Source organism: Tribolium madens, unplaced genomic scaffold (assembly GCF_015345945.1).
Source record: "Tribolium madens isolate multiple individuals breed KSU strain unplaced genomic scaffold, Tmad_KSU_1.1 Scaffold_97;HRSCAF=244;Tcas5.2_LG3a, whole genome shotgun sequence".
Classification (NCBI taxonomy): domain Eukaryota; kingdom Metazoa; phylum Arthropoda; class Insecta; order Coleoptera; family Tenebrionidae; genus Tribolium; species Tribolium madens.
The window spans coordinates 14,824,821-14,850,214 of NW_025401069.1; the positions used below are offsets into that span (position 1 = coordinate 14,824,821).

Sequence of the window (25,394 nt, forward strand, 5' to 3'; positions counted from 1 at the left end):
AAGAGTAATTACTGAAAAATATATCCGGCTTTATAGGCAACGTTTTAAAATTGTATTTGTAATTAATTACAATTAGGCGGTGTGGTATTGTTTTTATTACTGCAGCTGTCACATGTATGATTTATTAGATGAATAAAGCGTGTTTCAAGTAGTTTTGCATTTATTTGAGACTTGGCACGGGTTTTACGCGATTTGGGAATGTTACGTGGATGCTTAAATAAACAAGATAAAAGCTACGAACATGGGGGCTTTTAAATTGGAACATGATATTTATTATCACGAAGGGACAAAAATTTAACACCAATTTAACTTGTGTAAATTCGGTTATTATCGTTGTTTTGCCGGAAAGGTAGACTATATAACGCTTAGCCGCAAAATTTAAATAGCTGCAAAGTTTAAATTAGAAAAAATGGAGAGAAAATGCTTTCATTAATTATTAAACAGCTGAAATAGTTTCAGATTTTCTCACATCTTTTACGTTTGCTTTACTTAAATACTATTAATTATTTTTAAGAGTTAATTAAAAGAAACATTTTACATTCTGCAAGCAAAAGTAAAATATTTCATTGTTACTCATTATTTTTATTTTTCACTTTTCTATAATGCTTCAATGAAATTGACACGTCTGAACAACGTTTTATGCAAAGTGCTATTGGGTCCAATTTTAAAATTTTGATTTTTCGAAATAAATAGTATTTTATGTTATTAGGAGAAAAAGTGATAGTTTGTATGCCACATAAACTCACTTTTACTCCGAATAACATATACAGAGTGGTTATAAATGATTTTCATCTAGCCAGCTTTCGAATTCTTTTGCATGTAACTTTATTTGTGCCGCTCTACTTTTTTGAAAGCTCTAGTTCTGTCATTAGTGTCACTTATTAATTAATAATAAATTGTTGTTAATTAAACTTTTATTGTTCCAACTAATTTCCAATAATAATTGATAGTAATGTATACTTTGGAAAAAAACAAGTTTATAATTGAAGTCTATTTTCGAAGTGGACGCTTAGTAAACGGCGATTTTTTAATTTTGAGTTACAACAAGTAGGTACCCCTATTTTCGTAAAGCGGCATTTTTTATTTTACATGGAAAATTCACAGCTGGCTAGATGAAAATCATTTATAGACACTTTGTACTATTTGGATCGAGAGTAAAGAACAACATTATAGTTAGCAAGTAAATGAACAAAATAACCTAACGCTTTGCAAGTAATGAAATCAAAACAATACCTATAAACAGATTTTCGAAAGTGTATATTTAACTAGTGCAGTTAGTAGTGCAAAATGTCGAATGTTAAGGATCAATGCAAGAGACAAGAAAGAAATTAACATTGGTAAATGTCAGTAATTTCATGGTAAAAGTAAAAATACTTAATAGAATTTTTACTACATGCCTGAAAAGTAAACCTTTTTATTTGTGATATTTAGTTATAAAAGTGGTCATTTTTGTGTCGTTTGCGGATAAAAAATATTTTACATTCATTGAAGAAAATTTATTGTTTTCTCAATTGCTTGTGATAAATTTATGAAATCTGTTGTTAGAGAGATAATCTTGTGTTGTACAAGAAACTGGTGTAAATCCTGTCTTTGGTAAAAGTCCAACTCAACATTTTATAACTTACATAGTCGCGAATAAACTACAGCTATAAAGGCAGGCAATAAATTACAATTTCTTTAATGCTGCTGTTGAACCGATCGCACAAAAATACGCCAGATTGTGTATCTATATATTTTTTTCCAAATAATGCAGCTTTTGTGCAATAAATTTTGCCACTTTTGTGCCAGTTTACACGAAAAAATTTAGCCACTTTTTCCTTATTTTAGTTTGAAATTCAAAACTTTCCGCACACCTCCAAATTAAAACTTATTGTAATTCAGTCTGAAACTTGATCCTCGAGTAGTTTTAAATTTAATAAACAATTTCTTATTGTTTCGCCGGTTTTAAAGCATCCAATGTCGAAATTGATTTTTTGTTAGTGTAGTCGTCGTTTCGTTTTTTACGAAGCAATTCAGCGAATCTGCGGAAGCAACTTCCGACTTACCTACGCTTTTACCGTTTGTTCTTACAAATATTATAAATTTTTTTATGTCGCATTGGAGAATTCCAGAAACAGAGTCATCACCATAACATCGGACCTTTGTTTTACGTTCCTTTATATCTTTTTCTCATCATATATTGAGAATAAAGTTTACGATTTTTTCATTATGATTGTCTCGACTTTTATGAGTTTCTATGCAACGTCGTAAAATTTCTCTGTATTTAATTTCACTTCGGCGGGAAAACGCGCAAACAAGGTGGCTCTTGTTGCCGGGCAAATAATTATTCCATTCGAATGTTATAAATTTAATTGTTTTATTATTCTGTTACTTAAATAAAAGGTCGTATTCAGAAATAATACAAAAAGAACAAAAGCTGCATGGAAAAGAGAACATTGTTTTGGGGAAGGGTTGGGTTTCACGATTTATTTCACGAATCAGGAATCTTTATTTTTGTAGTTGTTGCATTATGAAGAGGAGACAAATTCAATATTGTCACCTCACAAAGTAGAGTTTGTCATTAAGATCCTACTAAAGATATTAAGTCATGGAACATAAAATTTTAATCGCGTTCCTTATAATCCGTCTCTTGTAAAAGCTAAAGCTTTGGGTAATAAGTTTACAACGCCGTGTCATAAGAAGACACATTGACAAAATTTTAATACCGAAATTAGTTTTTATGCACTACAAACTTTGGAATTATGGCGTGGGCTTGAAAGCTCCCGATTTGCAATTACGTCAGTGAAAATTGAACAAAAAATGGCCAATGTTAAACGTTTTTACACGTTTTCAAAACTCTGTTTATACAACTTTTTATTATAACCGAATAATTTCAATTTATCTAGCCGCACAATTGTGGTTTTATCGGTTTGTCCAACTTTAAAGCACAAATGGAGTTTTTTCATACTATTTATTTAACAAAAAAAAAGTTTTGAATGTTTGATTTAGTTTCTCGTTGACTTTGCGTTGCAATTTTTTGATTTCGAAGGTCAGAATTGGGGGGCGTTTGTCTTTGAAGACAAGTAATTGGATTAGAGGTGGATTTAAGCAAAGTTGGTGGATGAAATTGTATTGTTGTCCCGGCGTCGACAGCAACATCGTAATAATAAGATTCCAAGTTTCCACTTACTGGAGGAAAGTGGAAAATGGACGTAATGTAATTCAATCAGCTGGAGTGGGAAAGGTAGGTACCTCGAGCATTGGTGGTGTAATTGAGGGCGGGCTACTTTAAATTCAAGCGCTCTTCGTGTTAATCTAATACTCGCATTGTAAGCGCACCCGATGATTGCGGATCTCGTCTACATTCGCCCTCCCGGAACTACTTTCCCAACTCTAACAAACAATACCTACAACTTATTCCATTTATATGTGCTTTGTCTCTTCCTGAGTTATTACCAGTATTAGATTTGTAAACTTTCCAATTGCGTCACCTTTAATTACCTTTGCTCGGCTTCACAAAACACTCAAAAGACTATTTTTGGTCCACATTTAAAATTGCTACAATTTTCGAGGGATTCTCACTGAAAAATTAAAGAAAATACCGATTTTTTTCAAACTCTCGTAGAGTTAGAAAAACGTCATTTTTTTGAGAAAAATTTAATTTTGGGTACGATTTTTGAGAGCTAACTGTTGTCTCACTTAGCTAAAGAATTTTTTTAAATTTTTATTATACATTTCATGTTCTCGCATTTTTTTATATTTCATTCTACTTCTCTATTACACTTACATATATTAAAGGTTTTATGCAACATCTTTTAACATTTATTTGAATTTGAATTTAAAATAAAATGCTGCTTTGCCCGAAGGCGGGACATTATGTCGTTGCGCCAACACGCTCCCGTCCAGTGTCTCTACTTCAATCCAGTTTAATTATTCAAACTCAATTTTTTTTCATTTATTTTTTGCGCCTCTACAACGTTTTTTGTTCTTGTATTAATTTTTTTAAGTTTTTAATTTTGGTTGAATTTCGGTACCGGGAATTTATATTAATTTAATAACTTTTATGGTGTTATCGATAATCCTTTTGTGTTGGTATCGTTGGAAAGCTCTTTTAATTKTCTATCTTATAAAAAAAGATCATCATTCTATAATAAATAGTTATTGAGAAGACAACAATAGCAAAAACATTAATTCGACAACAAACTATCAAGAATTTGGGGTTTTCTTGACACCAATCGACTAAGCTAAGGTAAGATACCAGGAACATGGAAAAAAGAGATAACAATATGAGACAAGAAATTATTTTTATAAAATATATTAATTTTGAATAAATTCTATATTAAAATCGAGCAAAATTGGATTGAAAATGGCTCAAATTGCTTATTTTGGAAGAAAATTCTTATTTAAGCCTTTATTTTTTTGAAAAACTTTGATTCAGGTTGATTTCAGGCTTAAAATTGAGCAAAATCGATTGGAAATAACATAAATTGCTTCATTTTGCGTAAAAAGTGCTTTTAAGCAATTATTTTTATAAAGTACTTAGATTTAGAATGATTTTTGTATTAAAATTGATCAAAATTGAGTTGGAAATAGTTGAAATTGCTTTATTTTGGCAGAAAATTGTTATTTAAGCATTTATTATGTTGAAATACTTTGAAATTGCACGATTTGCTTTATTTTGGCCTAAAATTAGATTTTAAGCAATAATTTTTGTAAAATACATTGATTTATTTAGAATGAGTTCTGTGTTTTTAAATTTTACATTTTGGCTCTATTTATTTCTGTAAGAAAATGCATTTTCTAAGTTTTTTCCTACAGGCTATTAGAAGGGGAAATAAGGAAGCTGTATCTTAAACTATAACCCTGTTTAATGTTATTTGTGGCTTTTATTGGCAAAATGTTTGTACACTTACTAAATAATTAGAAAAAAACATAAACAAGATCATCAGTATCATTATTTAATAAATGTCAAATGTCAAAAAATAGATAGATTGACAGACAGAATTTTTTAAACATTTTTTCCATGTTCCTTGTATCTTATTTTACTTAAAAAAAAATCTGGGGCGCTAGTTGTGACACAGTCTGTATAGTGTCAATTTGTAAAGAAAGGTGTGCTACAGATTTGTTTTTTGAATTGTTAGAATTTTATTAATATTTTATAAAATATAAAATTGATAGAATAGAATTGTCTGCTTATCTTTATTACTGAATATCTCAAGAACTACTCATCGTAGAGCATTTTAATCTGTTGCATCGTATTCAACGTGTGATTTTACGTCTAAAATCATATTTCAATGTCAGGGTTTTTCATGGATTCTCACTCCTTGACAAATTCAGATTTGTTTTTTACATATTTTTATTATATAAACTACAAGTAAAACATATCTTTATAAATTTTCTCATTCTCAATTTGCTATTTTTTTAGCCTCGTCTATCAACGTCTTCAGCTCTTGGCTCATAAAAAACTCATTATTATTTCCACTATGTAAAAGTTTGTCTTCACAAAAACATATAAATATGGTCTCGACGGCCACCTAAACGATCACTACAAACACGAATTTTTCGAACATAAATAATACTTACATTTAAAACTTGTGCGAAAAAGTAGATTATAGTTCCGGAAATGCCAGCCCCGATTGCCACTATAGTCCAGAAATAGATCACTTTTAAATCCGTCGTCTACGAAAATAATCAAATTTATTTTCAACTTAACCATGCCAAAAACAGACTTTGTACACAATTATCGCAAAGAGTGCTCCTAATAATACCACAGAAATTGTGATACTAATAACAATAAAATTGCCAACTACATGAGGCACAATAGTGTCCAATAGATTAGCCCAAAGAAGTCTCGCTGCTCGTTTCCCACTCGAATACAGTGGTTCTCCATGCATTGCTTAAATTTTTTTAATACAAAACAAACAAATTATTTATTACCTGTTTGGATGTACGCCCGTTTGGATAAATATTCCACCGTTGCCTCAATACGAGACACAAACGCTTTCATTCTTTTTTTCAACCAATCTTGTTTAATGTATTGTGAAATAAACTCAAAACACAATCGTCCGATTGAAAGAAATGTTATACACAGCGAACCGAAAGCAACTGTGCCAAGATGGTATCGCATCAAGACGAAAAAACTTGCATAAACTGGTTTTTGCAACGTTGATTTGTCTCTATAACATTTTTTTTTAATTTTGTAATGTTGTAATTTACTCACCTTGTGAAATAATAAGTGGAAATGGCACCAGCAACGATCATGCATTGACACCCATTGGCCAAGGCAAATGTCCAAATTCCAAAAATTACAATACATGCTAGCCCAGCTGTTGCCAGTTTTGTATCTCTGTATTCGTATGCAGATGGGTGGCCTGGGATTTCCCTTAAATAGTGATTGGTGCTAATTAAAGCACCGAGAAAGACGATACTTGTGGTTACCACAGTGAGGAAAGCTAAAGTCTAGCAGTTAAAAAAATTAAAAAATTGTCACTCGATTAGTTCAAAAATTACTCCCAAAGGTACAAAAACTAGAGAAGGCATCGAAAAAATTGTTTGTGTTGTTTCTTTAAACATTTTGATAATGATAGAGTATCGATTGTAGAAGTAACAAATGAAAATTGTTTGGAAAAAAATCGCACATGATGATACGATTCCAATGTAGAGAAGCTTTGTATTGTCTTGATTTTCTGAAAACCAGTACCTAAAACATTGTTGGAGTTTTGTGACTAAAGTACGAGTTTACTTGCCAAATGTATGAAGTGAAACAAAGAAGAGAGATGAGTGTTATGCCAACTGCTCCAAACACTGTAATTCTTGACGAGTAACGCAATCCGAGGAAAAAACACAGGGATACTACTGGAAAAATTTGGGAAATAAAGAGAGTTTTTGTCTAGTTTTGTGTACCTAATCCTATAATAGCCATTGGGATAATAATCGTGTTTATAGTAAGTTTGAGATCGTTGCAAAATTCCTTCGCAAATATTATAACTAATTAATAACACAAATAATGGAATAATTACGGCAAAATTTATAATAATGTTGGCTTTCCTGTCTTGATCAGCATCGGGGATGCACCGATGAAACATCAGTCGGCTAAAATTCAAATATTCTACTAAATAAAAGAACAGAAATAGACGAAATCACTTGGGAGGATCGCATCGGTTGTCGCAAACGTCTGGTAAAATTTCTATTTTGGTTTTTGAGTCGTTTTTCCGATCGGTGAATTTAAATGTCATGAATCTATAATTAAAAATGTTGGAATTTTTTTTTGTATTGGCACACTCACGGCTTGTTCGTTAAATCTTTTCCCGAACATTGAACGGTTTTAACGGCGCGGTTTGAGATACCACAGGTGTCTCCACATTTATCATAACCGTTCAAAAACCGGTTATAATTCGTTCCAATAGTACTATTATAAGCCACAAAAATAATCTATGAGAAAAATGGTTAATTTGTCGCCAAAATGTTTAAGACTTGCCGTGGTTACAACTACATGTATTAGAAATATTAAAAAGCCGATATCGGTACATTTGCGATTTTCGGGCTTTTCCGGAATTTGAAAATTTTCAGTTTCTGTAGTGTTTCGAAATTCGGCGATCTGAAATAATGTTAGTCAGTGGAAAAATTTTTGTTTAGCTTACAGTTTTTGGTGGTATTTTGTGAATATCAATATCAATCATTGTGTTAATATAAAAAGTTGAGACTTGACAGTGTGACACACAATTCTGTCATTTCTGATTGAAAAGTAAAAATGTTATTTGTTTCTTAACTAGGAATTTTATTTGTTTGTTTTACAAGATTGTTCATTTCGTTTTTATTGAACAATTTGAGAATTGCTTTGTTGATTATGGCGACTTCTTTGCCGTAGTTGATGTGCCTTTTCTGCCCTTCTTATGGCAGCAAATTCGAGAGCTTCACTCACTGCAGTTGCAAGTTCTTGACTCATAAAATAAGGTTGGTCTGAATCATCGTTCAAATGCCGGTCTTCGCAGTAACACAAAAATAGTGTTGAAATTGAAACCTGAAATGTTTTATTATCTCTTGGTAGCCTAAGTTTGAACATCTCTCACACTTATCAATGTGAAAAAAAATATTAGCGTAACTGTAGCACTTGCAGCTGTTACAATTAGAGCAAACCATATAACATATCTATGTTCGTCCTGAAAGAAATTTAAAAGTACTGCATCTTCTTTATGAGAAAAAATATTTACATTCAAAATAGTATATGTAACAGATAGACAAATACTGATAATTGTTACACCAGCAGAAAACAAGGCTACAAGATTGAATCCGTCGACTTGGATCAAATCCAAGAAGTGGATCCACATCATTCGAATTGCTCTTTTACCCGATTTTAAGAAATTTTTGCCATGGATTGCTAAAGTATTTTTTAGGTAAAAGACAAAGAATTTAATTTGTACCTGTCATGATGTATGCCTTGGTACTAATGTAATGCAAAAATTCCTCAATGCAGTGACATAAAACGTTGAGAGCAATTTCTATTGCTTCAAATTCATGGTCTCTCAAGCTGTGGATTATCATTTTAATTCCTTTTATCACTACAATTACTAATGAAACCGCTGCAACGGTACCTAGGTGGTACCGAACCACTATTCCGGAATATTTTAAATATTGATTCTTCAAAGAATCTTTGTCTCTGAAAATATTTTTACCATGAAACTTCTACAATAAGAAACAACCAAACCTTGCAAAGTAATAGCCTGCGACTGCGCCAGATGCTATCATACCTTGGCAGTGTAATGCAAATAGAAATATCCAGTATGCCATAAAACCTAAAAAAACCATGTAAACCAATCTGAAACACAATATGTGATAATAGAATTAAAAAATTAAAAATATATTTTTACCTCCCGGCAGGAAGTGAAGAGTTTTCTGGAATTTTTACACTAAGTGCATGTTCAAATAAAATCATCCACACAAAACCTAGTATCATTATTGTTATAACGGCCTATAAAGATTAAATCACAATTTTTATTTATCAAAAATTATAAAATTACAAGCATTGGTAGAAACAGCATAAAGTTTGATTTAAAAATGGCTGGTATCATTTCTCGATAAATTTGAATTAAAAATTTAGTTTTTCGGCGACGAAAAAAGAGCAATATAGGTAGAGAAATACTTATTAAAGTGCAAAAAATAGTAAGGACATAAACTAACCAAACTGCCCGATTTAAAAAGCCTTTGGTTGTGACTAAGTAATATATTAAATACCTGAAAAAGTATTATATTATAAGTGAGGTAATTGTTTTTTTTTTCTCTTAAAACGGCGAACCGAGTCTCCATCCTCTAAAACTCAAAAACCATAGGAATCTTAGGAAGGTTTTATTAAAAAAATGTTTTAGGGGACTTGACGAGCACTGAGTCGTAAATATGCCCTATTCTATTCTAAATTCTTACCATAGACCAGGAACCGCAAGTATAAATAGTATGGATGTAAATATGGCAAAAAAGTAAAATGCAAAAAATGCATCCCATTTAAATAAACCAAATACAGCAATAGAAAACACTAAAAAAACCTAATTATTGTTGAGTTAAAATTTAGAGTAAATAAGAACCTGACGCAACAATTGGAGTTAAAACAAAGTATATAATCTTTAAATATGGTTCTGAGTCTTCCATAGAAATCTGAAATTAAAATTTATTTTATGAAAGTTTAAAAACTTTTTCATGTTATGAAGTGTGTACCAGGAGCTTGATGGCATTAGCCTCCTCTTCGGTTAAATTGGGTTCGAGTTTTATATAGCAATATATATAGTATACCACCCTAAAATTTGTAAACTTCATTAAGAAAAAAATTCTATGTATGTTTACATGTCCATTTCCTCGCATTCCTTCCTCGAAACACATGTTTCTGAAGTGAAAAGTTCAAGTCTAAAAATTCGAATTCAACAAATGATTTGAGTTTATTTGTGGTCTTCTTACGGATAATCTGTATAATCTTCTAGTGGACATGTTTCATTGTATTTTACAACATTTTTTATTCCACAAGTATTGCCACAACCATCTTCACCCAACTCAGTTATTTTTGGGTCGCTAACCCATACAAAGTAAGTTGAAGAAACAATCTGTTAAGAAAAAATTTTATAAAACCTCAATGACGCTAAAAAACTTACCAGAATAATTTGGCACAACACAAAAACTATAAGGAATGCAATGTCGGTGCACTTTCTATTTGACGCTTTTTCTGGCAATACAATGGGGGCTGAAGGATCGAGATGTCTAAACACATGGATCTGCAATGTAAAAAATTCCAACATTTTTTGATTTTTGGACAGACTATTTTTTTGTAAATTCCATTGGTATTTGTATAAATCAATTTCATACGTACTGTTTCCACAGGTTTACTTTTAAATTCAGGCTCCGTGCTCCTTCTTTGAAAGCTCATTGACGCAAAATAATTACCAAAAAATGTAAAATCCTGCTACCCTAAATGTAACACTGACGTCCATTTTGACAGAAGTTTTTTTTACCATAAATAAAATCCGGTATTTAATTTAAATTATTTTATTTTTACTTGACAGGTGTGCTAAATATTTTGAGGACTGTTTTGTGCAATTTGGCGAGTGTTTTGCTCCCGCTGAAGTCCCTTTGCCGCCCTTCTTGCAGCAGCGAATTCCAAGGCTTCATTCACAGCTGCTTCAAGTTGTGGACTCATAAAATAAGGTTGATCTGTACCATCGTGCATATGCCTATCTTCGCAGTAGCACAAAAATACTGTTGCGATAGAAATCTTTAATAATTCAATTTAAATTGTTGATTAAATCGTATATTTCATCTTACGCTTATCAATGAGAAGAAAAAATATAGAGTAACCCCTGCTACTACAAGTGTTCCGATGAAAGTGACAAGTAAAAAACTTACATGTTCTTCCTATAATATTAAAAATTCGATTAAAAATTTTCGTGAAAAATTTTAGTTACCTTGATAATAGCACATGAAATAAAGAGGCAAATGAGAACAATTATAACACCAGCAGAGAACATTGCTACAGCGTTGAATCCGTCCACTTGGATCAAATCTAAAAAGTGGATCCACATCATCCGAACTGCTCTTTTGCCCGATTTTAGGAAATTTCTACCATGGATTGCTGAACAAAATATTAGAATTTGTCTCTACTTGTGTGGTGTTTAATACCTGTCATTATGTACGCTTTGACACTAATATAATGCAGAAATTCCTCCATACATTCACAGAAACAGTCCAAAATTGCATCACCACAACTGTGGTCTCGCAACTGATTAATCAAGAATTTAACTACTGATAGCACTGTTATTATTAAAGAGCCACCTGCTATGGTACCCAAATGATATCGAACCACTATTTTGGCATATTTTAAATATTGGTTCTTCAAAGAATTTTTGTCCCTTAAATGTTGTTTTTTTTTTTAATTTTCAAAGAAAATAAGCGAACCTTGAGAAGTAATAACTTGCAATTGCTCCAGCCGTCATCATATTTTGACATCCTATGGAAAATGTAAATATCCAGTAGGCCATAAAACACATGAAACCAACATAAAACGTTCTGCATGAAAAATTAACAATTATACAGGGTGGTTTTTAAATAAACAACAGGCGCTGTAGAATTTTTATTTATGGACCGATTTCAAAAATTAAAAAAATAAATTAAATGGCTTTTAATATAATATAAGCTGACAATTTTAGATTTTTTCTAAATGCGATAGTTTATTTTAGGCTATATTCAACTTTCTAATTTTAAATTGGAACTCATATTTTTTTCTTTAGAATTTGGAAGGTTTTAGTTTTCTTGGTACAGTCATGTGCAATATATTTTACTTGTACTAGAAATTATTGTTTAAAATAATTATCAAACTTAAAAAAAATAATAAAAGTTAATAAAATCTTTAATAGGTTGCCGACCCATATCAAGAATATTTCAAATTTGAGAACATTTACAATCTTTGAAATCGGACCATAAATAAAAATATGTATTTATTTACCTCTCAATCGGGAAGGATGAATTTTGTGGAATTTTCACACTTTGGGCATAAAGGTACATAAGGATGCCGATAATTGCTAGTATTTCTATAACCAACGTTGCCTAAAATATCAAAATTCCTTCTTTTTTGATAAAATTAATAAAAAATAATTACGAGTAAAGGTGCAACGAGCATGTAATGTGATTTAAAAATTGCAGGAGTCGCTTCTCGATACAATTGAATCAAAATTTTGGTTTTGCGACGGCGCCAGAAAAATATGATTGGTAGAGAAATAGTAACTACTGTGCAAATCACAGCTATGATGTAAAGATACCATAGACTTGACGTTCTGTAATTTTCCGTAAAAGTAAGATAATATATGGCATACCTAAAAATTGGAATTTTTATAGTCATTTTTATCAAATTGTTCTTACCAGAGAGCAGGAGTTATAAAAAGAAAAATTATAGTCGAAAGAATTGCGAAAAAGTAAAACGTGGCAAATGTTTTTTTTCGAAATGAAGCAAAGACCAATATGGATAGTACTAAAAATTTTAATCATTGTTAGATTTTAAGTTTAAGGTGATTAATACCTGAGGCAATAATTGGCGTTATGACAAATATTATTATAGTTTTTAGGAGCATTTTTTCCGAAGAAATCTGGGACATTAAGTAATCATTTTCACTTTTGGTCAAATTGTGAGACTTTAAGCATTCAAAATTTACAATGGTCCTAAAATAATAAAATCAGGTAAATAGTAAAACCAGAGCAAGAACTTGCATATTCCTCATTCTGCATTCGTCATATGAAACACACTTTTTTTCAGATTTGAGCTCAAATCTTGAAAATCAAAATAAATAAAAAAAAAAAAACTATTCTACCAGTCTCCTTACGGAGCGTACGTGTAGTCTTCCAGTGGACATGTTTTGTTATATTTCACAACATTTTTCATTCCACAAGTATTTTTACAACCATCGGTTCCAAGTGTTCCTATTCTTAAGTCGCTGACACACGCAATATAAACAGAAGAGATAATCTAATAATAAAAACAATTATACAAGTTTAATAAGATTGTACCACACATACGAAAACGATTTGAAACATTTGGAACACTAGAAGAAATGAAACGTCGGTACATTTTCGGTTTGAGGCCGTTTCAGGCAATTCAATGGGTTTCGAGGGGTCAAGATGCCGAAACTCATGAATCTACAACTCAAAAATTGACATTTATTATTACTAATTGTGCACATACCGGTTCAACGGGACTTTTTTTATATTGGGGTTCACGAGTCTCTCTTTGATTACTTTGAATGCTCATTTCTGAAGTATGACATTAATTTTGACATTAATGGAACAAAATCACACTGCACATTAATAACATTTATTTAAGACAGGAATTACATCAAAACAGATCCAGACAAACAAAATTTTATTTTTTTGGTGTGGTGGTTAGTCGTTCTTCACAGAAACTTATAAATATCGTTTCAGTGGTGGTCTAAAATTCAGTTGAATTTATTAATATTTTTTATTGTTGCGAATAATTACGTGTAAGACTTGGAGTACGAAATGCGACACAAATGAGGCACTTATTGCCCCAAATAATATACCCAATCGGACATTAGTTGTATATTCGGTGTTCTAGAAAATGGTTTAGAAAAATTCAAACTTTGATTAGAAACTTGCCAAATTCATCCAAACTCCCACACCTACTGTTACGATTACAATCAAAAAGGAAAATCCAGAAATGATCAAATAATTAAATCCAGTTATTGCAGCTGTCTCAAGTAGGTTTAAACGCAGCAGTGTGATGGCTCGCTTCAAGGACTTGTAGAATGATTCTCCTTTCATAGCTTAAATTTCCCTAAATAAATCACTGTAAAATTTCACTCAACATACCCGTTAAAATATAAACTTTTCTGTTCATATACTCCGCCAATCCTCTCATAAACACAAAAATGGTTGATAATAAAGAACCACAAGCAACTGTTCCTAGATGATAATTTAGCAAAGTTTGAAAACTTTTTCTGATTGGGTTTCTCAAAAATTTATCCCTAAAAATATTTTAGTTTGATAAAAATAATAAAATTGTTATACCTCGTGTTGTAAAATTCTTGCGTAGCACCGGAAACAACCATAGCTTGCAAACCTTCACCAAAAGAATAGATCCACAAAATTATGAAAACCAAATAAGCAATGTAGTAAAGTGAAGCTGGATTTGTTACATGTACGTAAATTGAAGGGTTTTCGTATGATGCTTTTAAACATCCAGTGGACAAACTCAAAAACGCGAGAAAAACGATTACCACGCTGATAGAAATCAGAAGAGTCAGTGTCTAAAATTTTATCTTAACCAAATTTTTGATTTTTTTCTGTTTATTACCAGTAATGGTTGTAATAAAATCATTGGTGTTCCAAAAATCGCATTTGAAGCTTCCTGATATATGCGACGTATCATTGCAAAAGTGTTGTGCAAGACGAAGAAAAAAATAAAAATGAAAGCAAAATAGGCCATAGCTCCTAATGCTAGAAATAAATAAGCTGTAGAATTGTCACTGTCGTTGATTATGTATTTGTGCCAAAAAAATGCCACAGCTGTGAGAGCCATAAATGACTGGAATATTGTCAAGCCCCAGAAAGTGGCACCGACGTGGCAACGAAGGCAAACAAAGAGACCAAAAGATAAAACTGTAAATCACAAATTGTTTCAAATATTCCCAAAAGGGAATTCATCACCCAATCCGGTGAAACTCATTGTAAATATGGTGGACGTGGAACTACAAATGGCGTGGGCGATTTCCTACAAAATTTTTGCTTGGAATTGTCTAAACTAAATTGAGAAATTACGATTAGTTGTTTGAAATTTTTTGATCTGCTGTCGAGGCTTGTTTCTGTTTCGGGTTGGTAACACCGGTTGAAAATTAATTGGCTAAAATACGATTACAGGGAAATTTTTTTGTAAATTAACTTACTTTGGTGGGCTGCACTTTTCAACACATTTGTCCGGAAAAACTTTTTTTAAATAACAATTTTTATGTCTAGATTTTGATTCTTACCTTTTTTCATGCTGAAAATACAATTCGGATTGGTGAGTTGATATTTCATCATTGCAATGCTGAAAATAGCGTTTTATTACAATTACACGAATTTGGGGAATTACGGTTTTTCGCTCATATCTTTTCCCGAACAGTTGACACTATAAAAAGGCCTGTTTTTGACTCCACAAGTATTTCCGCAGCTGTCATAACCGTAAAGGAGTCGTTTCATATTGTTGTTTGTTGTAAAAACAACAGAAAATGGTAGCTGAAATTCACATAAAGTAAAAACGGTCGTTTCCGTTTTGATTTTTACCAAAAGTACTAAGCAGACAATAAAGGCAAGGAAAAAAAACAAGTTTGTGAGTTTTCTTTCTTGGGGTGGAGCATCTCGAACGCTCTGAAAGGAATTAATTGGTGGCGAAAATAGAAGAAATACTTACTATTTCTTCAGTGGGAGTCGTCATTTTGAAAACTTGAATTTTTAACTTTAAAATTTATTTTGACACATTTAAAAAATATTCCATGGAAACAAAAAAAACACCAAGTTTGTTGATTATTTATTTAAGATTTTGTAATTACAATCATTCATCACTGTATGTCCTATACCGAAGTTCTCCTCCGTAAGCCATTTCCAGAGCATCTATCATAAGAGTAAAAAATTCCGCTGTCATAAAATAAGGATTATCTCTCAATCCCGTATTGAGGAATCTGTCTTCACAGAAACACAAAAATAAAGTTTCGATTGCGACCTGAAACGAGACGAGTTATTCTATTTCAATTATTCGTTCAATCACACCTACATTCATAACAGAAACGTAAAAAAACGTCACAGTTCCGGCCAAACACACACCTAAAACAACCGGAACGTAGATGTATTTTATCTTCAAGGGCTGAAAAATGTATTTTTGAAAAGTTAAACCGTTTTAAAAAATTACCATTATGATTACAAGACCCAAAACCAAGCCACATAACATAATAAAAAAGGACAAGGCGTGCATAAAAACACAAGCAAATTGATCCACGATTATTGTATCACAAAGAAAGAGCCAAAGTAGTCTAACAGCTCGTCGGCCCGATGTGTAGATTCCTCGTCCATGAAGAGCTAAATTAAAGTAAATCTTGTTTCCAATTTATTGTAATCAAAATACCCGTCATGATGTATGCTTTTCGGGTAAAATATTCACTCATTTCTCTTAACCACTCGCAACAAGTCCCCATAACGCCACAAAAACCACTATGTTGTTCTTTTTCCAAGCCTTCAGTTAGTGGTTTCAAAATGCGCAAAATTGTTATCACCAGAGAACCAGCAGCGATGGTTCCAAGATGGTAATGCAACGCCACCCATAGAGAAAAAAAGTATGGACAACACAATGTTGATTTGCTTCTAAAATTGGTTGAGAATTTTTGGTACTCAATTTTTGATCATACCTTGCAAAAAAATACGCTTGAATCACACCACTAACAATCAAACATTGACACCCATTGGCAAAAGCAAATAACCAATACATCACCACGATTATGAATAAAGTGTTTAAAACTCTGTAAAAGTTAATAAAAAAAATGTTTTGGTTTGTTGTGTCTTACTTTAATTCAAGACTGTAAGTAATTTTTCCCTCCACTGCGTACAGAAGCAACAACAAATAGATAATTATTGCATCGAGGATGAAGATAAACAAAATTGTCTAAAACTTGTTATTTGAATAAATTCTTATTAAAATTTGATAGAGACCTAAATTACTATTAATGGTTGAAAAAGAGTAATCGGGGCTACAAAAATTATTTTTACAGTTTCTTTGTACATGCGAACCATTAAGGAAAAGTGTTTTCGAAGAAAATGAAACAGAATTAGAAAAAATATCAAATGTATCAAGCTCACAATACTTGGTATTAAATACGGACGACCTTGTCTCAAAAAATAAGTACTCCTAGTAATTTGGAATTAATCAAAAGTTTGATAATTGTGTGTGTTGTTACCAGAAACCAATTGTGATGATTGCAGATAAGGAAGTCATTAGTATGATAAGAGCCATGAAGGTGCATTTTGCGTTTATCCGAAAGAAAACATAAATCAGGAGGATTAGACCTAAAAATATAAGTAGTAGAAATTGTTGCTTGGATTTTTTTACCAAGTGCTGCGAAAACCATGATCATTATAGCAAATCTCGCCTTCCAAGTGTTTCCAATTATTTCCTAAAAAAGTTGATGAATAATGAAAATAAAAAGATCAAGGAGAAATACTTTACGAAGTATTTTTGTACACGTTCAGTTTCTTCATCTAGTGAATGCTTTGGGAAACATCTCCCAAAAAATAAGTTACTTCAAATAAAAACTATTATTGTGGTGGCATTTAAAATAACACAAAACTTACAATTCGGAGGGTTTGCAGTCGGCCAATTTGACACACTTTGTAGACAAATTCCCGTAAAGTACTACTCTAAGTATGAAAAACGCGATTTTGAAAATTTTCACAAAAGAAAAACTTACGGAAAATCCCTAAAGTCTTCGGGTTGGCAGTCTGCTTGTCGAAAAGCAATTCTAACATTTTTAAAACCACATAAATTTTCACAATTGTCGTAGCCATACCACCACCGGTGCAGATTTTTATTCAGAGATATTGAAAATATGAGTCCTATCAATCCGGCGACAAAAATTATGAAAATTATGAGCATTGTCATGTTGGTGCATTTCCGGTTTTTGGGCAATTCCGGAAATTCGAGTGTGTCCAAAGGGGTCAATTCCCGAAATTCGTATATCTGAAAAGGTATTCAAAAATCGATTATGGTTGTAAAAATTATTACATTCACTGCCGGGATTTTTTTGTATTCTGGTTCCGGAAAATGGCGATGCATCGTGATAAAAAACCACTGTAAGAATTTGACAATTTTTGGCACATGGCGGTTGAAATTTGTCAGATTTTGACTGATAGAAAGCAACTTTTTTATTGTAACAAATTTGTAGCGAATGTTTATCTTTCTACAAGTTGTTAATGTTGAGGAAGGTTTCCAGAAGCGGTGTTTGAGAAATTTAGTAAGCTTAGTGCTGCACCGTTCGTATACTATTACATCATCTACATAAACCACTTAGAATCTGGCTTTTAGGGGAAGGTACGCCACAAGTATTGATTCTGAATGTGTTAAGATGTTGGCGTTAGACTTACTCCAAGTCGGAATCAAATTATTTGTTGGCTGCAAACTATGCGACTAACCTTCACATCTAGTTAATTATCGCGACTTGACAACTTTAAATCAATTTAAACTTTAATAACACCCCTGAAATAAGAAAATTAGATAGATATTTAGCACACATTGCGCTGAAATTCTTTCATCCACTTGGAACTTTTCGATCAAAAAGTTTCAGAGTAGTTTGGGCACTCACTGTTTCAGCCTTATAAATTACCCAGAAGGACGCTTTATTAGATTTTACGTTAGTTTTCTTTGTGATAATAGTCTGTTAACACTTTTAATTACATTTTCTTTCCATAAATTTTTAAATCATCGATAAGGTTGGTGTGACCCCGCGACGAAATTGTAATTTTCCTTTCAACAAAGCAGCAATTTATGTTTTTATCATTATAATTAAACACTGCGGGTGGCAACCGTTATTTATACAGTAAGTTCCACAATCTCCCAACTGAAATTAAGACTCATTTTATTATTATAACTCGACTAACTTTGACAACCAAAAATGTAAAGTGCACTTTGTGTAGTCGTCGGAAATTATTTTAAAATAAACGCTTTAATACCAAAGTGTTTTTATTTCATTCCTGGTCGTTACGATCCAATTTAGCACCGGAATACTCCGGTACAAAAAATGGTTTTCATATACGGCACCGCTGTAATCCGAATTAAATTATGTGTTAAACCAATTCAGACTTTCAGACAGTGGGATTATTTGTTTTCTGTCATAATTAATTTTTCCATTAAAAAACTTTGAATGCTGGGTTATTAATGCCGTTGTTCCGAAACAAACACGTTCATTTATTTTTCCAGCCGAAAATTTATTTATAGAGCGACAAAAAATTACGAAAATACCTTCTAATCCCCCGCAAAATTAGCGCTAAAAACATGATTAATGGAAAGCAAGCCCGACTTGAAAATATCACCTTCTTGTTCTGTTTTTCCAAATTCGAGTGTTTTTGCGCTTGTAATTCATCGATAAATAAAATTTTATATCTTATTAATGAAACGTGATAGCTCCATCGCTCTTAATCCGTGTAAAAATTAATTAACCATCTCTCTCGGAGCAATTTCGCTGGCCACTATAGCAAAAAATATCAAACTTTAGACAATAAACGATGATGGAAATTTGGTCAAAAATTGTGCAACTCTGAGGTTATGACATGAATTTATTATTTTCATCGACGTAACAAAAACTAGATGTACCCACTGAACTAACAAAAAATAGATTTCCAGTTTATTAGCAGAAAAATTGAGAAAATTCAGTAATTAAAAAATTGAATTGAATTATATAAAATATTTATTGCAAATCAAATACTATGAGGTTTAGAAGGAGGCAAAATAAATTTAAATAAATACAAATAATTAAATAAATATAAATTTTGACTAAATCCGATAGTGTGAGTTTTTATTAATTATATAAAATATTTGCAAATCAAATAGTGAGAGGTTTAGAAGGGGGCTCGCGGCTTTGCCGCTCGCCTATAAATTTTGACAAATTTTGACATTTTTCGAACCAGGTAGTATGACTTTTACACAAGGGGCAAGCGGCTGTCCCAACGACTATTTGCGATTCCGAGAAGATTTGTTCGATTTAGTATCATGTCATGTTTGGCGTTAAAGAGCATCCGTTTGCGAAATCAAATAGCAATCATATGAAAATTACATGAAGTTAAGCGGTATCCCAATTTGTGTCTCAAGAATCCCTCCATTATTTATGTCTAGGTATTATTTATCTGCGAGCAGTCGATAAATATCGTCGATCTAGTTAAAAATGAAATTATGGAAGTGACCGGGTGTCGAATTCGAAAGAAAAATAAAAGAAAATAGTGAAACTGAGTTAGGGAAGTAGAAATTCGACCTTAATTCTATGAAGGTTTTTTGCCGTGTCCCGCGGGAAACTTAATAATATTTCCAGTTGGAGGAATCGACTTGTAAAAATTGCATGCACGTTTAAGCATATCTTTGGAAAAATCAGTTCCAGCCTAACGTAATTAAGTGTGTTCGCATACGGTTCATCAGCTTGTTTCTTATACGGAAGCGGGATTCGCGATCACTTCGTGTGCCGTGTGCCCATAACGGCGAACTAAATCAAATAAAATCGGCGATAAAATTTACATTTTCTTATTTTATCTCCTTACCTATGAACCAAATCGTAAGTTTAAATATATACCAGAATCAGGAATTATTCGCGACGATGGAATTGTCTTAGAATTCAATATCGCTCGCTCTTCCGAGAGATTTCCCCCGAACAATTTTTATACTCAATATAATTAACGTTGGCAACAAGCTGTTGTATCTGTTTTATAATTTAATTAGTCATGTTTACACGGTATGAAAATACCGTGTTTATGTTGCAGTGCATTATAAGCGCTTTTAAATTTTATACGGTTAAAAATATTTTGAAATAAATGTTTGTTGTCTATTTTTTACAAAAACCCCTTTGATATCAGCGCAAAACAGAAAAACGGACAACCAGAAAAGCACCGAAGGGTGCATACGATGTCAAGCACAATTAATTATTTTTTTCCACATGCTACATGTAATAGTGAGCCTCTTTTCAAACAGACACAATGTTATCCGTTATCACAATACATATGTAAACGTTTTTTGTTGAGTGGTATTGGGATTTCAGGAACGCGAGGAGATATCGAGATTCAGAAAACTGAAGTTTTTGCTGAAATTTTGTAAAATTTTAAAAGTATCAGGAGAATAAAGATTACAGGAGCTCACAAAGTTATCACAAATTTAAAATTTGAAATTTACACAAACTTTTGAAATTATTTGGAGCATCAAGATCAGAAATGCAGAAAGGTGTTCAAAGATTAATATTTTTTGTACATGTTAAAGACCTAAATAGTGACTTCCTTTTTTAAGAATAAGAGTGTAACATTTTTTTGTTTACGTTGAGTTCTAAGTATTGAAATTCCAGGAACTGAAGTTTTTGCTGAAATTTTGCGAAGTATTATTAGGAATATCAGGATCACAGGAATGTAAGGAAGTATGTGGATTTTTTATGTATTGCGACGTTTTTTTTTGTCTTGTTCAATTAAATCAGATGTCAAACACAATTAATTATTTTTTTCTACATGTTAAATTATCTAAACATTTTTTCAGAAATTTGTTTTAATTATTTTTACGTTTATTTTTAAGTATTGGAATTTCAGGAACTGAAGTTTTTGCTGAAATTCTGCAAAGTATCAGGAGTGTCAAAATTACAGGAATGTAAGGAAATATACGGATTTTTTGCGATGTTTTTTTTCTGTTGTTAAATTAAAGAGATTTTGAAGTTTAAAAAACCGAAATTTTTTTTTGAAAACTTGTAAAATTTTATCAGGAGTATCAAAATCGCAGGAACTCACAAATTTAAAAATTAAAATTTACACAAAATTTTGAAATTTTCTGGAGTATCAAGATCACAGGAAATGTCGAGAGGTTTTGTTACAAATCTATTTTAAAAGAATCAGGAATGCAAATAGGTTTTCGGAATTTTGCTTGTTTTACTTATCATTATTTTTAAGAAAAGAAATGCTTTCTGAAAATATCACAATTCAACAATGCCTTCTACAAAAATGCTGAAATTTATGAAAACCGTTATTGCCCAGATTTGTTGTTGATGCTTCTCCTGGATCCAGAATCTCGTTTAAAAAAGAAATATCGACGTTGGATTATTCGCACAATATCCGTGAAAGGATTAAAGGACAAGCAAAAGGATCCACTCAGCGTGGGAACTCGAGCACATTTCATTTTTTGTCGCCGAATGATAGATACATATTAAATTTTTTGTGTCACTTCTTATTCATCTCTGTGCTAATTTAATGATGAATTTCGAATTTGTTGACACTGCGGTTTTTTTTCCCTGATCAATTTATCATTTGATTAAAAATTTGTTTGGTGTAACGCCGTCACACAGGTGGTAAAGGAGGATCATTCCTCAATTTTAGATAGTCGGGTCTTGTTCCCAATTAGCGAATTAGATACTATGATTAATTAGTTACAGATGCGAAGCACGCACGTTCTGCTATCCTTGCTATTCACACACGTCTTCTCCTCTACTTTGCACAAATTTGGCACTGCGAATACGTGATTTTTTAACCTAATTAAGAAAATTGCGTAAATATTTTAACCCAAGTTCTTACTTTAAGTGATTAAAAGCGGAAAAAGCGTTTGTCTGTGTTGAACTTGAAAAGTTGCAGTTTTATGTCATTGCAGAAATTATTCAGTAGTAAAGTTAAATTGTAATTTTATATTTACAGAAGCTAATAAAGCACGATAGGGTTGTGCTGAGCATAAAAGTATTTGTCTTTTGGGTGAATTTATTGCATAACTTATCAGTAGATTAAAGTTTAGTTACATGACTGCTTCTAATTAACTAAGTGGCTTCAGTCAACATCCCTTGAAGTTTTGCAGAATCCCATACATTTATGTGTGTACATTGCATGATTTTCTGTTAATTACATTCTCGAATTCTGGAAATATTATTATCGCTGTCCAGGGTAACATCACGAAGATGGTCCTCCGCCATAAAACAGACGAAATTGCCTCAAATAAGAATAATGCCTCGCTGAGATAAAATTAAGACGCGAAATGGGTCGTTTTTGCCCCTTTCTTGTGGCGTTTCGCGTTTATAATTTGTCAGAATTTAAAATGTTTGGACTTTTTTCGTGCGGGGTTATAAAATGTAAAGTTGTCGGTCTTTGGAGAGTCGGGCACCGTTACCGTCTAAATCCCGTGATATATAATGGTCTGGCATTGACTAACGTACGCAATTAATCTCGCATTACGCGTAAGCTAGCGTATCCGGCAGTCAGAAGGACGTTTTGTAGGGAGATGCTCCAGGTCTCGCTGCGTTATCTTGACTTATACGAGACTAGGGATGACGGGCTTTCCAACCCCGATGCTCTGCTTTCTGACTCCGCACTGATATTGGATTTTAATATTGAACAACTCTCCGGCCTTAATCCCATGCTTAATCTTCGATCAAAACCCATCAACTAATTGAGCCCCCCGCCACTGTCTCTAAATTTTTCAACATGCATGTCACCGAAAATATTGCTAGTGAATTTCAAGCATTTCTAACTACTTTTAAAAGCTTTTTTCCGCAACGCTATTTGAAATATGTAAACGTCGTCGTTATTTACTTGTGTAGAAGCTTTTAAAAGTACAAAATAAATTTAAATTCCAACTACTACAGAGTAGAATTTATCCATGCTAACTCCTGGATTGTAAAAACTCTTATTTTTTCTCTATTTAACCACGTAGCTACTTTTGAATCCTGGATTGGATAAACAGAATTAAAATCATCTTAGGAAATTCTTTTTATTTTTAAAGTGAAACTTTTATTTGATGGCCTCAAAATTTTTCGTCCATCTATGGCATGTCGCATTACAGCCGGCCGCGGTAAAGTGAAAGGCGCCAAGGCCAATATGGCGGCGCCCATGGCTCGCATCAGCTGACCGTGTAGCATTTATATTCTTACTCATTCGTGCAAGTGCTCCGCGGTATTTGTGTGTTTTGATCAGTGTATTGATCCGAAAAAAAGTTTCACTTGTATCGTGCTTTCTTTAAATCAACTTACTGCTCAAGTAATTTGAATAATAAACTCAAATTTTAATTGAGGTCTAAAAATTATTTCGGGTGTTTTGAAGAAATAAATCATCGCACATGATGCAAAGATGGAGTAAAACATTTACGAATTCGATAGTGTGAGTGCTACACCCAATATTTCAAGAAAACATTAAACATTTTCGAACCCGAGAAGATTGTATAAACAGAAATAAAGTCATCTTGGGAAATTCTTATTTTCCATTGTTTAACTTACTGTTCAAGTAATTTGAATAATAAACTCAATTCAAGGATAAACTGTACTTTACGCATTGACATTTCTTTCAACGCATTAAATAACTTTAATGACAGAAGACCTAGTTGAAGGAATTAATCACAAGTAATAAAGTAGCAATTATTTTTGAAACGTAGTTGCAATTACGAGCGAAATTATATTCATTACAACCATGAATGCATTTATGGAATTGAATATATTTTATAGAGATCAATTAAATATCCCGTTGTGGTGCTGAAAATTGAAATTTTTTTTGACATTTCTTTAACATTTATATGGATATGAAAAATGGTTGTGCAGTTTGTAGAATTCTTTGTTGCCAAATAACATTTCCCGATTTATCACAACAGTAAGCCAAACTAATTCGTGAAAACGCAAATATCGGTAGTTTTCAGCAATTGTCGACATAAATCAGTTTCTCGAAGTGATTCAGATGACGAGTCGTGTTTTGCGATTATTTCTGCGTAGCTGGTATTAGTGTGAACCGACGGGAGCGTAAAATGAAAGCAGGTGCAAACCGTTTTGCTTCTTGAATATTCATGCAGTGACTTATTGGCTGAGACAATAGAAGCGGTATTAACACCTACGACTATGATACCTAAGGACGCATATTGAGTGGAGTTCGCAAAGCAATATATCTCTGACAATACCTTCAAAACATAGAGCTGGTGGTGTTGAACAGCCGCCGCGCCGTCTGCACTGATGATGACATCCAGATGCTGAAATTTTAACTCTAACCGAATTATATATTTAAATTTAATTTCGCTCTGTACCACTTCCATAAACACAATTTTATTATTCGGAGACGTCATCAAGAACTAACGAAGTTAACCCTCGGATTACATGTGTTTTAAATTTCCGGTTAAATTAAAAGTGCGTTGAAAGAACGCAGACGCTTTGAAGGGGGGGACTCTTTTGGTCAATTTGTGAGAGGAAAAACTCTCTTAACAAACCTCATCTTATTTCAAGCTGCCGTTAAAAGGCGAATCTAGTAGTCTTCTTTGACCTATTTACTCGGCCAAGCGAACATTGAGATATCGGCACTGCCAATACCAATCAAGCAGAGCTTCCCAACCAAGGATCACATAAATCCTGCCTGCACTTCCCACACTTAAAGAATTAAAAGATATACTCTAGACATGCACCAAAAAACAAAGAAATAAATTTTTATGTTCACTATCATTGCCTTTTTGGTTGGGTTGAGATTCCAAATTCTTACAAAAATTTAATATTTAAAAAGTATTAAAAGTAGCAGGATCTTAGAAATGCAGAGGTATTTGAAATTAAAAAAAATAAAGTTTTCAGTTATAATACGAGTTGTCAAAAATTGTCGATTTTTTTATGAACACCATGTGTGCGCAGCACGATGAAATTTTTGATAAAAATACTAAAATTGAAAGCGTCAGAAGT

The 25,394-nt window shown here is 32.4% G+C and overlaps 5 protein-coding genes across 7 annotated transcripts; all 5 read right to left on the minus strand.

The window, feature by feature from the left end:
• Positions 1-5,339: 5,339 nt before the first annotated feature.
• Positions 5,340-7,688, minus strand: LOC123014679 (choline transporter-like protein 1). Of its 2 annotated transcripts, none has more exons than XM_044413906.1 (13): positions 7,620-7,688; positions 7,457-7,576; positions 7,265-7,410; positions 7,123-7,218; positions 6,999-7,071; positions 6,883-6,949; positions 6,726-6,831; positions 6,490-6,679; positions 6,200-6,438; positions 5,917-6,155; positions 5,709-5,875; positions 5,563-5,658; positions 5,340-5,513 (listed from the first exon to the last, which is right to left on the minus strand). In XM_044413906.1, exons 1-13 carry the CDS (start codon positions 7,656-7,658, stop codon positions 5,385-5,387), a joined length of 1,707 nt encoding a protein of 568 aa, XP_044269841.1. In that variant the 5' UTR covers positions 7,659-7,688; the 3' UTR covers positions 5,340-5,384. The 2 variants fall into 2 exon arrangements, with proteins under 2 accessions (XP_044269841.1, XP_044269840.1); XM_044413905.1 differs by having other exon boundaries at positions 6,726-6,834.
• Positions 7,689-7,766: 78 nt separating this feature from the next.
• Positions 7,767-10,457, minus strand: LOC123014700 (choline transporter-like protein 1). The gene is made up of 14 exons (XM_044413938.1): positions 10,328-10,457; positions 10,113-10,232; positions 9,922-10,064; positions 9,811-9,870; positions 9,685-9,763; positions 9,555-9,624; positions 9,397-9,505; positions 8,997-9,210; positions 8,847-8,947; positions 8,684-8,794; positions 8,400-8,635; positions 8,190-8,356; positions 8,049-8,138; positions 7,767-7,999 (listed from the first exon to the last, which is right to left on the minus strand). The coding sequence occupies exons 1-14, from the start codon at positions 10,382-10,384 to the stop codon at positions 7,793-7,795; spliced, it is 1,764 nt and encodes a 587-aa protein (XP_044269873.1). The 5' UTR covers positions 10,385-10,457; the 3' UTR covers positions 7,767-7,792.
• A 64-nt stretch (positions 10,458-10,521) lies between these two features.
• Positions 10,522-13,348, minus strand: LOC123014344 (choline transporter-like protein 1). Its single transcript, XM_044413403.1, has 13 exons — positions 13,187-13,348; positions 13,021-13,140; positions 12,828-12,970; positions 12,715-12,774; positions 12,527-12,666; positions 12,370-12,478; positions 12,110-12,323; positions 11,957-12,057; positions 11,410-11,520; positions 11,134-11,363; positions 10,920-11,086; positions 10,780-10,869; positions 10,522-10,729 (listed from the first exon to the last, which is right to left on the minus strand). The coding sequence occupies exons 1-13, from the start codon at positions 13,250-13,252 to the stop codon at positions 10,526-10,528; spliced, it is 1,755 nt and encodes a 584-aa protein (XP_044269338.1). The 5' UTR covers positions 13,253-13,348; the 3' UTR covers positions 10,522-10,525.
• Positions 13,300-15,433, minus strand: LOC123014346 (choline transporter-like protein 2). Its single transcript, XM_044413406.1, is given in 13 exon segments — positions 13,300-13,429; positions 13,480-13,572; positions 13,618-13,784; positions 13,831-13,985; positions 14,029-14,267; positions 14,315-14,619; positions 14,668-14,731; positions 14,779-14,860; positions 14,904-14,943; positions 14,988-15,046; positions 15,092-15,234; positions 15,283-15,378; positions 15,380-15,433. Coding segments are annotated over 13 exon segments (1,563 nt in total). The 3' UTR covers positions 13,300-13,363.
• Positions 15,434-15,435: 2 nt separating this feature from the next.
• Positions 15,436-24,807, minus strand: LOC123014345 (choline transporter-like protein 3). 2 transcript variants are annotated; one of them, XM_044413405.1, is made up of 14 exons: positions 24,758-24,807; positions 24,635-24,717; positions 17,454-17,722; positions 17,338-17,403; positions 17,213-17,285; positions 17,096-17,159; positions 16,944-17,052; positions 16,708-16,894; positions 16,554-16,651; positions 16,398-16,508; positions 16,118-16,353; positions 15,905-16,071; positions 15,770-15,859; positions 15,436-15,718 (listed from the first exon to the last, which is right to left on the minus strand). In XM_044413405.1, exons 3-14 carry the CDS (start codon positions 17,642-17,644, stop codon positions 15,551-15,553), a joined length of 1,560 nt encoding a protein of 519 aa, XP_044269340.1. In that variant the 5' UTR covers positions 17,645-17,722; positions 24,635-24,717; positions 24,758-24,807; the 3' UTR covers positions 15,436-15,550. The 2 variants fall into 2 exon arrangements, with proteins under 2 accessions (XP_044269340.1, XP_044269339.1); XM_044413404.1 differs by lacking the exons at positions 24,635-24,717; positions 24,758-24,807 and adding an exon at positions 17,768-17,982.
• Between the last annotated feature and the right edge of the window lie 587 nt (positions 24,808-25,394).